The 11,169-nt window shown below is 62.7% G+C and overlaps 1 protein-coding gene across 1 annotated transcript; it reads left to right on the top strand.

The window, feature by feature from the left end:
- Positions 1 to 154: 154 nt before the first annotated feature.
- On the top strand, positions 155 to 11,007 carry SART1 (spliceosome associated factor 1, recruiter of U4/U6.U5 tri-snRNP). The gene is made up of 20 exons (XM_075018519.1): positions 155 to 521; positions 1,517 to 1,571; positions 1,681 to 1,736; positions 1,823 to 1,949; positions 2,042 to 2,147; positions 3,299 to 3,376; positions 3,451 to 3,550; positions 4,226 to 4,365; positions 4,461 to 4,676; positions 5,478 to 5,599; positions 6,172 to 6,323; positions 6,435 to 6,565; positions 6,780 to 6,935; positions 7,319 to 7,429; positions 8,266 to 8,353; positions 8,778 to 8,868; positions 9,088 to 9,223; positions 9,306 to 9,395; positions 10,314 to 10,435; positions 10,884 to 11,007. The coding sequence occupies exons 1-20, from the start codon at positions 167 to 169 to the stop codon at positions 10,900 to 10,902; spliced, it is 2,451 nt and encodes an 816-aa protein (XP_074874620.1). The 5' UTR covers positions 155 to 166; the 3' UTR covers positions 10,903 to 11,007.
- Positions 11,008 to 11,169: the final 162 nt, after the last annotated feature.

Raw genomic sequence — 11,169 nt, 5'->3', positions numbered from 1 at the left:
GACACCCCCTCAGAACCGGAAGCAGCGCCTTAGCGACAGCCAATGAAAAACGCGTCCTGACGAAAGCCACGCCCTACCGGGAAGCGGCAGGGGAGGGACTGAGGCGGTTGCCCTGGTGACGCTCCGGAAGCGAAACCTCGCTCCCGGAAGCGGCTGCGGTGCGGCCATGGGTTCCTCTAAGAAGCACCGGGAGCGCGGCGGGACGGAAACGGCCGAGGAGGCTCCGGCGGCGGCGGGGGCGGCTCCGGCGGGGGGGAGCAGCACGGCGGGGCGGCCCCGGGAGCACCGCAAACACCGGCACCGCGGCGGGGAGCGCCGGGGGAAGCGCAGCCGCTCCCGGGGGGAGCGAAGCGGCGGCGGCAGCTCCGGTGGTGGCGGAGGTGGCGGCGGCGGTGGCTCCGGTTCTTCCTCCTCCCGCCGCGGTGGCCCCGAGGAGCCGGGAAGGAGCGGCCATGGCCGGGGAGGAGCCGAGCCCGAGCGGCGTGGGAAGAGGGAACGGCGGGAGGAGCGGGAGGAGCCCGGTGAGGGACGGGGGGAGCTGGGGGGGGGTGTCTGTGGGGTGCAGGGAGGGTGCTGGGGGGGTCTATGGGGTGATGCAGGTGTCTGTGGGGCGCAGGGAAGTGGTTGTGGGGTGGTGGGGGGTTTATGAGGTGCAGGGAGGGCGTTGGGGGGTGCTGCAGGGATCTATGGGGTGCAGGGAGGGGGTTGGGAGGTGCTGCAGGGGTCTACGGGGCCCAGGGAGGGGGTTGGGAGGTGCCACAGGGGTCTATGGGGCCCAGGGAGGGGGTTGGGGGGTGCTGCAGGGGTCTATGGGATGCAGGGAGGGTGCTGAGGGGGTCTGTGGGGCGCAGGGAGAGGGTTGTGGGGTGCTGAAGGGTTCTATGGGTACAGGGAGGGTGCTGGGGGGGTCTATGGGGTGCAGGGAGGAGATTGTGGGGTGTTGGGTCTGTGGGGCACAGGGAAGGTGCTGGGAGGGTCTCTGGGGCACAGGGAGAGTGTTGTGGGGTGCTGGGGGGGTCTATGGGGTGCAGGGAGGGTCCTGGGGGGTGCTGGGGGAGCCTATGGGGCACAAGGAGGGTGCTGGAGGGGTCTATGGGGCACAGGAAGGGATTTGGGGGTGCTGGGGGGGTCTATGGGACACGAGGAGGGTCCTGGGTAGGTCTATGGGGGTGCAAGGAGGATGCTGGGGGGGGTCTGCGGAGTGCAGGGAGGGGGCTGGGGAGTCTGTGGGGCTCAGGGAAAGGGTTGTGAGGTGCTGGGGAGGGGTCTGTGGGACACCCAGGGGGCTGGTTATGGGGTGTCGGGCTGTCAGGGAGTACATGGTGGGCCTTGGGGGTGCAGTTTGGGTGGGAAAGCACCCAGAGAGGCTGGTGGTGGTGGTTATGGGGTGCTGGGGGTTATATGGGGGGCGATTTGGGTGGGGGAACACCTGGGGGGGCTCTTGGGTGTTGGGCGGGAGCTGTTCCCCCTCATTAGCTAACGGACCCCCGTTAATTAACATTGCTTCCTCCCCCAGCTGCAGCCCCCAAGGCCGCCGCGGCCGAGTCGTCCCTCAGCGTGGAGGAAACCAAGTGAGCAAACGCACCCCCCCACCCACTGGGTGACACTCTTTTGGGTGCCCCCCACCCACCAACCCCCAACTCACTCTATTAACCATCCCTCCCCCCCCCCGCCCCCCAGCAAACTCCGTGCTAAGCTGGGGCTGAAGCCGCTGGAGACGACAACCGTCAAGAAAGGTGAGTGGTGCCCACTCCGTGATCCCCCACACCTATTTTTGGGGCCACCCAGCACCCATTTTGGGGTGTGTGTCCCCCTTCAACAGAAGCCGGGACCAAGGAGGACCCAGTGGCGGCCGACGTCATCAACCCGCTGGTGCAGCGGCAGCGGGAGGAGATCCGGGAGAAGTTGGCAGCCGCCAAGGAGAAACGTCTCCTCAACCAGAAATTAGGGTGAGGCACCCATGGGTGGGGGGGGGGCAGCACACCTCATGAGAGCAGGATGACCCCAAAACGTTTCTTTCTTCACTCCAAAATGTTTATAGGAAGATCAAAACGTTGGGGGAGGACGACCCGTGGCTGGACGATGCGGCTGCCTGGATCGAGAGGAGTCGGAAGCTGCAGCAGGAGAAAGAGCTGGCAGAGAAGAGGGTGGGTGGGGGCACCCACATGTCCAGGGCAGCCCCCCGACCCTGTCAGTTTGGGGGGTGATGACTCTCAAATACGATAATTTTAGTTTAAAATGATTGACTATGATAACATCACCCAAATTTTTGAGTGTTTTAGAACCAACTGAAAATTAACATCGATTTTTACAGGTGTTGTCCCAAAATCGCTTAGAAACAGACAGTTTGGAGACATCAACTTTTTTTCAGGAAGGTGTTTTGCGGGTTTTTGGGCAAAAATTGGGAGGTTTTTATCTGATTTGCACTTTCCCAGCGTGTCCTTGTCCCATCATCGTGGGATTGTTGGGTTGTTTGGCTGCTGGTTGAGCTCCTCGGCCACCAAACCCCCGTCCACCCCTCAGATCCCATCTGGAGAGCAGATCTCTGGTCCCTGATCAAGCCTGGTGGATTGACCTCATTAATTTTCCCAGTTTCAATCACCTAGTGCCGCAGCCTGCGTAGATCTGTTTAGAAGGTTTCTCAACAGCCTCACCAGCGTTTTCTTGTTGAGCATTGTCAGACAAAGGTGCTGTCAATTCTTGCTTCCAGCTCATTAGTAGAAATATTGATTAGAATTAGCCATTGAGGGATGCCAGAAGTGATCGGCCACCAGTCGGATGTCCCCTCTTTCTCCACAACCCAACACACCACATTTCTGGTCATTCCATGCTTCAAAAACTCACCCAGAAGAAAGCAGTGAAGCCCGTCATTGCTAAACTTCCTCCAAATTCCATCCGCCACCTTTTTTTCACTCACTGGGTGGCCGATTTGCTCGTAGAAGGCCGTCAAACTAATTATGGTGTCTAGGAACCTGCTTTCACCATGGTTGATGGTCACGTTGGCATTTAGATGTTCTTCAGCAAGACCTAGTTGATGTTTTCCATTGTTTGTCCGGATGCTGAAGTTGGATTGAAGATCTTGGGGTGCTTTGCGTTGGTCCTTAAGTCTTTAGAAACCAAAATAAGGTCAACGGGGATCTCCTGAGCCCCCCAAAACCTTTGGTAGATGGTTGAGAAGGTGCTTCTTGGCCACGCGTTGGACTTCTGTTGGCCACGTGTCGGCTCCTCTTGTGGGCCGGGATGATCCCAGCACTCCCAGTGGTCTTGGGAACATCCAACTGGTCTCTTCCTGTTCCAGGCCAAGCTGCTGGAGGAGATGGACCAGGAGTTTGGTGTCAGCACCCTGGTAGAGGAGGAATTCATGAGGAGGAAGAGGGTGAGTTGGGGGCCGGCTTGGGGACCCTTGGGGACAGCCTGGTCTTCATCCTGACCCCCCACGTGTCCCCCCAGGACCTCTACAGCTCACGGGACCTGCAGGGGCTGACGGTGGAGCATGACGTGGGGGCCTTCCGGGAGGGGGAGACCCTCGTCCTCACCCTCAAGGACAAAGGTGAGCAGGGGGGGACACATCCTGGGGGGACAGGGAGGGGGGACAGGGCCCATGATGTCCCCTGGAGGAACAGGGAGGGGACATTGCATCTGTGACCCCCCCCAAGGGGACACAGGGCCTGTGATGCCCCCAGGGGACATGAAGAAGGGAACATCACACACACACACACACACACACACCCCCCAGGGGAGTGCAGGGAGGTGACATGGGGCTTGTGACCACCCTGAAGGGGACACGGGGCCTGTGACCCCCCGCCCAAAGTGACAAAAGGCGGGGATGCGACACCCAGAGGGGACACGGTGCTACATCCATCCTTGGTGGGGACGTGGTGGCACCCATGCCCTGCTGGTGCCCCTTGACCCGTCCCCACGTCCCCTCCACCTCGTCCTGGTGTCCCCAAGTCCTGTTCCACTGGGGTCCCGGAGCCCTGTCCCCCCTTTGCTGTCCCCGCACGCTGTCCCACATGTCCACAAGGGCTGTCCCCCCCCCAGTGTCCCCAAGTCCTTTCTTCCCCCTCCCTGTGTCCCCAGGGACTGTCCCCAAGTCCTGTCCCCTCTTGGTGTCCCCAACCCCTTTCTCCCTGTGTCCCCAAGGACTGTCCCCCTCCCCATGGCCCCAAGCCATTTCTTCCCACCTCGGTGTCCCCAAGCCCTGTCACCTCCCCGATGTCCCCAGGGGTGCTGGAGGAGAGCGAGGACGTCCTGGTGAACGTCACCTTGGTGGCCGAGGAACAGGCGCAGGAGAACGCCGAGCTGCGCAAGAAGAAGCCCCCCTACGTCCCCTACGAGGACGAGGACCCCGCTGCCGCCACCCAGGTGCGTCCCCTCCTCATGTCCCCGCATCCCCCCAGCGTGTCCCCCCTGCCGCAGGCACGTTATCCCGCGTTATCCCGTGTTTTCCCATGACGCAGGGCCCCAAGGAACACGTGGTGCTCCCCAAATACGCCGAGCCCCCCCAGCGTCCCTCCTTCCGCCTGGGCCCGGGGGGGACGCAGGGGACAACGGGGGGAGCCGGCGGTGGCCTTGGGGACCCCCGGCAGCAGTCCCCCGCCACTGGCCCTGCCCCCCAAAGCCTGGAGCTGCCCCCCCTCCGCCTGGCCCCCGAGTACTTGACACCCCAGGAGATGGTGAGTCTTTTGGGGGGGGGTCTTGGGTTTGGGGGCGATTTGAGTCTTTTGGGGGGGGTCTTGGAGGGGGTGGGTTGATATTTGGGGGGTTTGGGGTGATTTGAGCCCTTCTTGGGGGGTCTTGGAGGGGGTGGATTGATATTTGGGGGGTTTGGGGTGATTTGAGCCCTTTTTGGGGGGGTCTTTGGGCTGATTTGGGGGTTTGGGGTAATTTGTCTTTTGGGAGGGGTCTTGGGAGATTTGGGGGGGTTTATTTGAGCCCTTTTGGGGGCTGTTGGAGGATTTCGGGATGGTTTGGGGGGTTGGGGCGATTTGAGTTCTTTTTGGGGGGGTCTTGTGGCTGATTTGGGGGGGTTGGGGTAATTTGAGTCCTTTTTGGGGGTCTTGGGGGATTTGGGGGGGTTGGGGATATTTGAGCCCTTTTGGGGGGGTTGGGGTTAATTGAGTCTTTTGGGGGGGATATTTGAGCCCTTCTGGGGGATCATGGCATATTGGGGGGGGTTCTTTGAGCCCCTTTTGGGGGGATCTTGAGAAATTTTGGAGGGATCTTGGGGAGGGTGGGGGTTATTTGAGTTCTTTTAGGGGAATTTTAGGGGCACGGATTGATATTTGGGGGATTTGGGGTGATGTGAGCCCTTTCTGGGGGGGTCTTGGGGTTGATTTGGGGGGTTTGTGGTAATGTGCATCTTTTGGGGGGTCTTGTGAGGGTTGGGGTTATTTGAGTCCTTTTGGGGGGTCTTGGAGGCTTTGGGGGTGATTTGGGGGGGTTGGGGTAATTTGAGTCCATCCTCTCCCCTGCAGAGCGTGACTTTCCGGAAGACGCGACGACGGGTACGACGGCTCCGGCGGAAGGAGAAGCCCCTTCGCGCCGACGACCTCCTGCCCCTGGCCCCGGGGGACACCCGTGGGGACTTTGGCTCCAGGTGGGTGCCTGGGAGGGGGGCAGGGGCCACCCATGGGTGCTGGGGGGGTGTCTTAGGGTGCTGGGAAGGGTCCTAGGAGGCACCCATGGGTGCTGACGGAGTTCTACGGTGCTGGGGAGGGTCCTAGTAGGCACCTACGGGAGCTGGGGGGGATCCTGGAGGGGTTCCTAGGGAGCACCCAAGGGTGCTGAGAGAGTCCTAGGGTGCTGGGAGGATCCCAGGGGTCACTTGGGAGTGCTGGGGGGGTTCCCAGGGTGCTGGGGGGGGTCCTAGAGAAGACCTATGGGTGCTTGGGGGTGGTCCTAGGGTGCTGAGGGAGGTCCTCGGAGCACCCATGGGTGCTGGGGTGTGTGCCAGGGCACACCCGTGGGTCCTGGGGGGATTCTTAGAGTGCTGGGGGAGGTCCCAGGTGGCACCCATGGGTTCTGGGAGGGTCCCAGGGGTACCCATGGGTGCTGGGGAAGGCACCCAGAAGAAGGTTTGGATTTCAGGCTGGGTCTGGGGGTGCTGGCAGGAGCACCCACGGGTGCCGATGGCAGCACCCAACCCCCCTTTCCGCCCCCCCACCCCAGGTCACGAGGTCGAGGCCGTCGGGTGCAGGAGGATGAGGAAGGCGCAGAGGGAGAGGGGGACCCCGAAGCACCCACCACCCCCCCGCCGGGTCCCCCCCCCCAGCTCCCCTCTGACGACACCCGCCTGGAAAGCATGGACATCAGCAGCGAGGGTGCGTCCGGGGCTGGGTTTGGGGGGGGGGGGGCACCCATGGGTGGGGGCAGGGTGTGGGGTCCCTACCTAAGGGGTGCTCCCCCCGTGTCACCGTGTCCCCCCCGTGCAGAGGAGACACAGGGTCCGTCCTCGCCGCCGGCGCTGGAGGAGGATGAAGCGGAGCAGGAGCTGCAGCAGCAACTGGAAAAGGGCCGGCGCCTGCGGCAGCTCCAGCAGCTGCGGGAGGCTGGGGGTGAGAAGGTGAGATCCGGGGTGGGGGGGTGCCAGGCTCTGTCCCCCCCCCCTCCTCTTCCAGCACCCACAGAGTCCTACAGACACCTTGAGCCAGGGAACGGAGAAACCCCGGCATCTGGGTGCCCTCCCCAGCACCCACAGAATCCTCCAGCCCCCACAAATTAGGGGATTTCGGGGGGAACCCAGGTGTCCGGGCCCCACTGATCCCCCCCTCCTCCAGGTGCTGGAGCTGGTGCGAGGGGCCGGGGGGACCCCAGGGCCGGACCCCCGGGCAGGGGCCATTGTCTTCAACGCCACATCCGAGTTCTGCCGGACGCTGGGAGAGATCCCGACCTACGGGCTGGCCGGCAACCGGGAGGAGCAGGAAGAGCTGATGGTGAGGGGGGTGCGAAATGGGGGGGCTGGGGGGCAAAATGGGGAGGCTGGGGGGTGAAATGGGAGGGATGGGGGGGTGAAATGGGGGAGATCCTGACCTACAGGCTGGCTGGCAACCAAGAGAAGATGATTTTGGTGGGGGGGCACTGGGGGCGTGATTTGGGTGGGGGAGGCTGTGGGGTTGATACGGGGCTCTGGGGGCTGATTTGGAGGGCTGGGGGGCAATGTTGGGGGGTGGGGGTTGAATGGGGGGGCAGTGGACTCTTGGGGATGATATAGGGGGCAGGGGGAAGGTGGGGAGTACATTGGGGGGGTGGAGGATGCACTTGGGGGGGGCTCTTGTCACTCGTGTCACCATGTGTGTGTCCCCTGTGTCCCCCCCAGGCCCTGGAGCGGGCAGGGCGCCCCTCGCCTCCGGGGGCCCCTGACTCGGAAGGGGAGGAGAACGTGGGCTGGAGCAGCGTCAACCTGGCCGAGGAGCGGCAGCACCAGGATGTGAGCACCCCAAAAACCAGGGACACCGCAAAACTGGGCACCCCAAAACCAGGGACAGCCCAGAATAGGGGACACCTGAAAACAGGGACGCCCAAAACCAGGGACACCCCAGAACAGGGGACAGCCAAAAATGGGGGCACCCTAAAACAAGGAGAGCTCATCACCAGGGGCACCCTAAAAGCCAGGATACCTGGCACAGGGGCACCCTGAAACTGGGGCCACCCCAGAATTAGGGGCAGCCTAAAGCTAGGACACCCCCAAATCAGAGCACCCCTGAAAATAGGGTGTACCCAAAAATGGCAAATGCCCTGAAACAAGGACACCCCGAAACTGGGGACACCCCAGAAAAGGATCACCCCAGAATTAGGGGTACCCTAAAGCTGGGACACCCTAAGAAAGGAGTACCCCACAGAGATACCTCTGAAAACGAGGGTGTTGTAAAATGGGGGGCAGCCTAAACCAGGGACACCCCAAAACTGGGACCACTGGGAGCAGGGGCACCCCAGGATTAGGTATGCCCCAAAAGACAGGACACCCCAAAACCAGGGGGCTGGGGCCCCCACAGACTGCAGCCCCCCAAAACTGGGGTCATCTCTGAACACAGAGAAGGAACCCCCACTTAGCAGCATCACCCCAAAATTAAGAGCCCCCCCAAACCCCAAAAAGAGGCTCCCCAAAACAGGGTCAAGACCCCCCCCAGGGATGCTGCTCTGAAGCGTGGCTTTTGGGGGGGTACCCTGGCAGGTTTCAGGGTCCCTTAAAGCCCCATGGAGGGTGCTGGGGTATGTCCCCCAAAGTGGGGGTCTCTTTCAACCCCCTTTTTGCCCCCCTTTCAGTTCTCAGCCTCCTCCACCACCATCCTTGACGAGGAGCCAATCGTTAACCGGGGCCTGGCCGCTGCCCTGCTGCTCTGCCAGAACAAAGGTGGGGGGCGGATGCGTGGGTCCCTCCCCGGGGGGGTGTTGGGGACCCTTCACCCCTATAGGGTGCTTTAGGGTCCCTGGGAGGGGCAGGGGTTGGGGTCCATCAGGGCTGCTTGGGTCTAGTTTGTGCCCCGGGGGGGTGGGTTATTGGGGCTCCCCTGGGGTTTTTGGGGGATTCTGTAGGGTGGATTGGGGGCCCTACAGAAGGAGCTGGGGGGGTTTGGGGCGCGGTCTATAGGTGATTTGGGGAGTCTATAGGGTGGATTGGGGACCATACAGGGTGGTTGGGGGGGCCCATAGAAGGATCCAGGGTGCTCTGGGGCCTCTGCAGGTCGATTTGGGGTGTGTATAGGGTGCTCCGGGGTGTCTATAGGGCGCTCTGCCTCACCCCAGGGCCCCCCTGACCCCCTTTCCCCCCATCCCAGGGCTGCTGGAGACGACAGTGCAGAAGGTGGCGAGGGTGAAAGCCCCCAACAAGTCCCTGCCCTCGGCTGTCTACTGCATCGAGGACAAGATGTGGGTGATGTCACCCTTGTGTCACCCCCCCGTCACCCCTGTGTCACCCCAGCACCCCCACATCTCCCCACTGGTGACAAGCACAACCCGTGTGAGGAGCACAGGCGCTGCCGTGCCCCCTCCGTCTCCCTGGGTGCCCCAATCCTCATGTGTCCCCCCTCCCCGTCCCCGATGTCACCCCGTCCCCGATGTCACCCCGTCCCCGATGTCACCGCACAGGGCCATCGATGACAAGTACAGCCGGCGCGAGGAATACCGCGGCTTCACGCAGGACTTCAAGGAGAAAGAGGGCTACCGCCCCGACGTCAAGATCGAGTACGTGGACGAGACCGGCCGCAAGCTGACGCCCAAGGAGGTGCGAGGACGGCGGTGACAAGGTTGGGGGGGGGGCACGCGTGTCCCCTGACCCCCCTCACTGTCCCTTGTCTCGCCCCAAGGCGTTCCGGCAGCTCTCCCATCGCTTCCACGGCAAAGGCTCGGGGAAGATGAAGACGGAGCGGAGGATGAAGAAGTTAGATGAAGAGGCGGTGAGAGGCTTTTGGGGGGGGTCCTGGGAGGCTTTTGGGGTCCCCCAGCTTTATTTTGGGTGCTCAGCCCAATTTGGGGGTCCCCCAGGCTGCATTGTGTGTTCTCAGCCCAATTTTGGGGTGCTCTGTGGCCCCATTGTGGGGCCTCAGCCCGATTTTGGGGTCCCTTTGGCCCTGTTGTAGGTTCTTAGCCCAATTTGGGGGTCCCCCTGGCCCCACTGTAGGTCCTCAGCCCAATTTCAGGGTCCCCCCTGGCCACATTGTGGGTCCTCAGCCCACTTTTGGGGTCCCTGGATCCTTTCAGGGTTCACCTGGCCCAATTTGGGGGTCCTTAGACACTTTTGGGGTCCCTCCCTGGCCCCATTGTGCATCCTCAGCTCAATTTTGGGGTCCCACACACCATTTTGGGGTTCCTGGACCCTTTTGGGGTCCCTCTGGCCCAATTTGGGGGGTCCTGGACACTTCTGGGGTCCCCCCTGGCCCTATTGTGGACCTTCAGCCTGATTTTGGGGTCCCTTTGACCCAATTTGGGACTTTCAGTCCAATTTTGGGGTCCCCTGAACCAATTTTGGGGTCCCATGGACAATTTTTGGGGTCCCCAGACCCCTTTGAGCCCCCCCATATCTTTTGGGGTCCCTCAAGCAGAGATGGGACCATCAAATCCCCATTTTGGGGGTCCCCTCGTCTCACTTTGGGGGGGATCTCCCCCCCATATTTGGGGCCACCTTAGGTTTTGGGGTGTCCCCCCGAATTTGACCCCCCCAGCTGCACTGCTCAGGACTTCCCCCACTCTTAGGATTGGAGGGGGGGGGAGATCCCTTATTTTTGGGGGGCCCCCCATCTTTTTGGGGGGTCCCCTATTTTTGGGGTCCTCCCTCTGGTTTTGGGGGGGTCTCACCCCAGTGTGGCCCCCCCCAGCTGCTGAAGAAGATGAGTTCCAGTGACACCCCCCTGGGGACGGTGGCCCTGCTGCAGGAAAAGCAGAAAGCCCAGAAGACGCCCTACATCGTTCTCAGCGGCAGCGGGAAGAGCATGAATGCGTGGGTGCTACTGGGAGGGACTGGGGGGGGCTGGGAGCGCTGAGAGGGGCACTGGGGGCATTGGGGGGCACTGGGAGTGCTGGGGGGAGATTGGGAGGGGCAGTGGGGGGCACTGGGGCGGGACTGGAAGCGCTGGGGGGGGGTTGGGAGGTGCACTGGCCATGCTAGGGTGGCACTGGGGGGAGGGACGGGGACTGCTGGGAGGGGCACTGGGAGCACTGGGGGGGATTGGGAGACACACTGGGAGTGCTGGGGGGCACTAGGAGTACTGGGAGGCATGCTGGGGGGGGACTGGGAACGCTGGGAGGGACACTGGGAGAGGATTGGGAGGGACTGGGGGGGGCGGCACTGGGGGCAGGGCGGGGAAGGGCAGTGGGAGGAGACTGGGGAGCAGTGGAAGGCAACTGGGAGCACTGGGGTGTTGACCCCCTCTTCCTCCCCCCTCCAGGAACACCATCACCAAGTGAGCCAGCGCCACGGGACGCCCCTGTCCCCCCCTGTGTGTGTGTCCCCCCACCGTGTCCCCTCCCTCCCCGGTCCCACTGGGACAATAAAGGACCTGGGGACTGTCACTGCGTGTCACCACCTGTCACCGGCACCAGGGGTCGGGGGGACAAAGCCCACCCCCACCCCCCGGTCCCCAAGCGTGCGGACAGCGCCGTGTCCCCCATCACGTCATCCCCCCCGCCACCGGGCACAGGTCAGGACGCTGTCACTGCGTGTCACCGCGTGTC

The sequence above is a fragment of the Buteo buteo genome, chromosome 30 (genome assembly GCF_964188355.1).
Source record: "Buteo buteo chromosome 30, bButBut1.hap1.1, whole genome shotgun sequence".
Taxonomy (NCBI): domain Eukaryota; kingdom Metazoa; phylum Chordata; class Aves; order Accipitriformes; family Accipitridae; genus Buteo; species Buteo buteo.
The sequence above is the reverse complement of the archived record's forward strand: the minus strand, read 5'-3'. Positions and strand labels throughout refer to the sequence as shown.